The 5,412-nt window shown below is 36.5% G+C and overlaps 1 protein-coding gene across 1 annotated transcript; it reads left to right on the forward strand.

Annotated features, from left to right (window-relative positions):
• Window positions 1-267: 267 nt before the first annotated feature.
• LOC114289459 (boron transporter 1) lies at window positions 268-5,412 on the forward strand. The gene is made up of 12 exons (XM_082904342.1): window positions 268-1,040; window positions 1,144-1,226; window positions 1,512-1,704; window positions 1,857-1,995; window positions 2,203-2,368; window positions 2,526-2,692; window positions 2,812-2,985; window positions 3,104-3,199; window positions 3,839-3,976; window positions 4,113-4,432; window positions 4,522-4,789; window positions 4,919-5,412. Exons 1-12 carry the CDS (start codon window positions 937-939, stop codon window positions 5,216-5,218), a joined length of 2,148 nt encoding a protein of 715 aa, XP_082760468.1. The 5' UTR covers window positions 268-936; the 3' UTR covers window positions 5,219-5,412.

The raw sequence follows: 5,412 nt of genomic DNA on the forward strand, positions 1-5,412 counted from the left end.
ATCATAATTAAAATTACATATGATCCATCATTTTAAGGTGTGTATAGTAAAATTTTTCTACTATTAAGCTCTAGTTTGGCAAATTATTTGGGCTAAATAATCACAAAAAGATTTAAAAAAATAAAAATAAAAAAATCAACAAAAAAAATTTGTCATTCTAAAACCAGACAAAAAAAAACTAAACAAATAAAAAAAATTCCAAATTAAAAAAGTCAAAAAAAAAAAACTAAAAAATCAACTTAAAAAAATCATAATCAAACTTACCCTAATAATAACAATGGAAGTGTAGGGGGGCGGTGGTGGTGGTGAGGTGCAGGTCCCTTTCATTGTCCTTTGACCTGCACTGCATCTGCATCTGCATCAGGCATGTGCATCAAATCTCTACTTCTCCTTTTTTGTCAACCCTTTTGGAGCTTCTTTTTTTTCTTTTTTCTTTTTTATATATATATTTGGATCTCGCCTCCCTTCCTTCCTTGTATATGCCCACACATTGTTCGCTGATTTGAAATCACCCTAAACTCAAACCCAAGGATTTTAGGGGGACTCTTTCTTGACCTCAGAGCTCTCTCTCTCTCTGTCTGTCACTCTTTCTTTTTGAACTACTACTACTCTCTTTTTGTTTCAATTCGGCGCTGCTTTCTTGGTCTCCTTTTTACAATCAGGTCATGTAACTTGTCTATTCTTGTTCGTAATCCATCTGGGTTTCCCACATTTGCTTCAGTTTTCTCACGATCTTGACTGAAAGTGGACAATACATTCTGTACAACTTAATTTCTTTTACTAGAATACCCCAGTCATGTAATTATTGGGATAATTGTTTGCTTTAAAGCTCAACGGCTTTGTTAAAAACTTTTTTCCTGAGTGAGATGAGAGCCTATTAAAAGAAGGAAGAGTACAACATTGAACTAATTAATAATAATAATAGAGCAGAGCGCTATGGAAGAGACATTTGTGCCTTTTCGCGGGATCAAGAATGATCTTAAGGGCAGGTTGTTGTGCTACAAGCAAGATTGGACTGGTGGCTTCAGAGCTGGCTTCAGGTATATACTACAATCAAAGAAGATTAATCTTTTTTTTTTTTTTTTTTTGCAACCCATTTTCTTCTTTTCTGGTGAATTTTAATATAACTTGTTATGTTTTCAGGATTTTGGCTCCTACCACATATATATTCTTTGCATCTGCAATCCCAGTCATTTCATTTGGGGAACAACTAGATAGAAACACTGGTATGGGAATTAACTGTAAATAATTCTCAACCTAAATGATTTTTTTTTTTTTATATTTTGGAATGGATGTTAAATGGCTCCAAAGATGTGTCACAATTGTTAGAATCTTCAACTTAGCATTTCAATTATTAAAAAAAAAAAAGAAAAAAATAAATAAAAGAAGTGAGAGATGAAGAAAGTCAACAGGAAAATACTACAACATAGCATAATGCATGAATCATGATATGTATCAAGGCTATATTTGCTATATGATTTTACATTAAATGCTCCACCTGTGACTTGCAGAAGGAGTATTAACTGCGGTTCAAACCTTAGCATCTACTGCAATTTGTGGGATTATTCACTCCATTATAGGAGGGCAACCTTTACTGATTTTGGGAGTTGCAGAGCCCACTGTACTAATGTATACATTCATGTTTAACTTTGCCAAAGAGAGACCAGATTTGGGTCACAAACTGTTTCTTCCATGGACTGGATGGTGAGCTATTAATCTTCTAGTCTTCCTAAATGATATAATACTATTGGCATGGTTTTCGTCTGTTGGCAGTTTTATTGCTTGAATTTCTTGTGTTAAGCTTATGGTATATAGTCATTTGCTGTTTAATAATACTTGATTATTTGATTTTTCAGGGTGTGCGTGTGGACTGCGATCTTGCTGTTCTTACTGGCTATCTTAGGAGCTTGCTCCATTATCAACAGATTTACTCGTGTGGCTGGAGAACTCTTTGGTTTGCTCATTGCCATGCTCTTCATGCAGCAAGCAGTCAAAGTAAGAACAATATTGTGATGTGAATTATCTTTTCTAATCCCTATTTTCCACAAATACAGCATGATTACACTTTTTCAACTCAAATATTGATTTTTTTTTTTTTTTTTTTTTTGACATCTTGATATGTTAGCTATATTCAACTATGAACATCTCATACCACTTTAGATTTTATTTCTAACATTAGCTTGATTTTGATTTGGTTTCCAGGGACTTGTGGATGAGTTTCGCATACCACAGCGAGAAAATCCAAAACTGATTGAATTCATACCTTCGTGGAGGTTTGCAAATGGGATGTTTGCGTTGGTTCTGTCATTCGGTCTTTTGCTAACTGGATTAAGAAGCCGAAAAGCAAGGACATGGCGTTATGGGAGTGGTAAGTAGGTGTTGCAAAATTTCAGGTTTCTTGAACATATATTAAACAAAAGCATAATCTTTTTTCACCTGTGAAAAATTAAAAATTCCCAAGTTGGTAAACTTTGTCATTTCTGGTGAACACCATTAATTTTGATAGTATACATGTCTTGCCACAGGTTGGCTTCGAAGCTTTGTAGCAGACTATGGTGTGCCACTTATGGTTATAATCTGGACAGCCGTTTCCTACATTCCATCTGGAAATGTTCCTAAAGGAATCCCACGACGTCTCTTCAGCCCAAATCCATGGTCGCCTGGTGCATATGCGAATTGGACAGTTATTAAGGCATGTTAATCAAGTTCAATTTTTACCCAAAGGTCCTTTGTTTTGTTTAATCACCCTCAGGTTCTAAATTTTTTGGCTCATGATGGGTAGTAAATTTATGATTTCAACCAAATTGACAGGACATGCTCGACGTACCCATTATCTACATATTTGGAGCTTTTATTCCTGCTACGATGATTGCAGTACTTTACTATTTTGACCATAGCGTGGCATCTCAACTTGCTCAGCAGAAAGAATTCAATCTGAGAAAGCCGCCTTCTTTCCATTATGACTTGCTTCTTTTGGGGTTCTTGGTATGCAAGTTCTTGCTTCCTGCAGCTCACTTCCGTTTTCTTTTACAGGACTTATTTGGTTTTCTTACCCTGATTTTATGATGAATGATATGTTTAAATTCTTGCTTCATGATGACAGACATTAATGTGCGGCCTGCTTGGAATCCCTCCCTCAAATGGCGTGATCCCACAATCCCCAATGCATACAAAGAGTCTGGCAACTCTTAAACACCAGGTAATTTACCTCAAAACCTCACAGTGAATCACTAAGAAGTATGGACACGGACACATGATACGACACGGACACGACACAGACACGCTAACACGTTAATTTTCAAAAAATGAAGGACACGACACGTAGGGGACACACGTGAAATATGTAATTTTATATATTTATTATATGGTATATATATTAATATATCATTCAAAGATAATAAAAAATGCAATATGACACTAATTCTTATAAATTTATATGATTTTTGTTTTATTATTGTATCTTAAGTTATTTTGTTTAAACTTATTATTAGTTTCACATGTATCCAATCGATAGACACGTGTGTTTATGTGATTGACATGTGTGTCTTCCAAGTATCCAAAGAGTGTTCGGCTGTTTAAAAAAATTTAAAAATTAGGACACGTTTTGAAGAGTGTCGGACACGTGTCCTAAGAGTGTCGAAAGAGTGTCGGTGTCCGACACGGATACGTCACCTTCTTAGAAGTGTCTGTGCTTCTTAGGTGAATCATGAAATTTCGTTCTCAAATAGTTCCTGCATCTTTGACCTTCTGATTTTAGCAGTCGACAAGCCTATAGTTGACTAAATGCTTCATTACTCCAAATATTTTTCACTGACAGCAGTAACAATTGATTGTGCAGTTGCTTCGGAATCGACTGGTTGCGACAGCACGCCAAAGTATGAGAAAGAACTCAAGCTTGGGACAATTGTATGGGAATATGCAAGAAGCCTATCAACAAATGCAGACCCCTCTGATTTACCAGGAGCCCTCGGCTCGGGTATGGTTGCAAACATTAATTTATTTCCACAATATTTTGGGTTCGATGCTTAGTTTTCTTTGCAAACCAACAATGTTGGTTGCTTAAATATAGTGAGTGCAATGATGATTGTGACTTTCTAAAAATTTACAACCAGGGGCTGAATGAATTAAAAGAATCAACAATTCAACTAGCTTCAAGCATGGGGAATATTGATGCCCCAGTTGATGAGACAGTTTTTGATGTTGAGAAGGAGATTGATGATCTATTGCCTGTTGAGGTTAAAGAACAGCGTGTCAGTAACTTGCTTCAAGCCACAATGGTTGGAGGATGTGTTGCTGCCATGCCTTTCCTCAAGATGATTCCAACCTCAGTTCTATGGGGATACTTTGCCTTTATGGCAATTGAAAGTTTACCCGGTAACCAGTTCTGGGAGAGGATATTATTACTATTCACCGCTCCTAGCAGAAGATACAAGTAATGCTTCGGACACTTTTCTTTCAGTTCTTTTTTCGTATTCCATCTTTCCTAACCATTTTTAACAAACTAAATTTTCTTCTCTGCAGAGTTCTCGAGGAGTACCATGCCACCTTTGTGGAAACTGTGCCGTTCAAGACAATTGCATTATTTACAATATTCCAAACAACATACTTGCTTATTTGTTTCGGGATCACATGGGTTCCAATTGCAGGACTTTTATTCCCTCTGATGATTATGCTTTTGGTTCCTGTAAGACAATACCTTCTGCCCAAGTTTTTCAAAGGGCCACACCTTCAGGATTTAGATGCGGCAGAGTATGAAGAGGCACCAGCTTTACCATTCAATCTTGCTACAGTAGGATTTCTTTCAACTTTTCCAAAGTCACTTATTTTATCTTTTACTATTTTACTAAAAAATTTGGCGATCACTTCCATGGCTTAGACTCATTTTCATTTTTATTGTATGTTGAATTTGGTCAAACAGGAGGCAGATTTAGGTGCTGGAGCTTCTTTTGCGGAGGATGGAGAAATTTTAGATGAGATGGTTACTAGAAGCCGTGGCGAGATTAGGCGTATATGCAGTCCCAAGGTCACAAGTTCCACTGCAACACCAACAAAAGATCCCAAAATCCTCCAGAGCCCACGTTTATCAGAGAAAGCATACAGCCCTCGACTAAGTGAACTAAGAGGGGAGCAAAGTCCTCGGACTGGTGGAAGAGGCCTTCTTAGCCCAAAAACTGGAGACCCAAAACCATCTAAGCTGGGAATGAGTCCTCATAACTAGACTTAAAATTAGTGAGAGATAACTGACTTTGCTCTTTTTTATTTGCTTTTAAGTTTGAGATGGCTTGTATGTTGTAACATTGTGATTTCTTTTGTCTAGTTGTTTTGGTTGGCCTTGATGTAAAATCTTACTTCCTAATTGTAATGCATTGTTTTCTTGTAAAAAAAATGCCATAGCCGATATTGTTCTTTTCA

This window comes from Camellia sinensis, chromosome 14 (genome assembly GCF_055761805.1).
Source record: "Camellia sinensis isolate YWXY chromosome 14, ASM5576180v1, whole genome shotgun sequence".
NCBI classification, from domain to species: domain Eukaryota; kingdom Viridiplantae; phylum Streptophyta; class Magnoliopsida; order Ericales; family Theaceae; genus Camellia; species Camellia sinensis.

What these genes read in the sequence shown, in the direction of transcription:
- LOC114289459 (XM_082904342.1), top strand. Translation starts at nt 937, where the DNA reads ATGGAAGAGACATTTGTGCCTTTTCGCGGGATCAAGAATGATCTTAAG. An exon ending in CGAATTGGACAGTTATTAAG is followed by an intron (nt 2,693 to 2,811) that starts GCATGTTAATCA and finishes CCAAATTGACAG; the next exon opens with GACATGCTCGACGTACCCAT. An exon ending in TACCATTCAATCTTGCTACA is followed by an intron (nt 4,790 to 4,918) that starts GTAGGATTTCTT and finishes TTGGTCAAACAG; the next exon opens with GAGGCAGATTTAGGTGCTGG.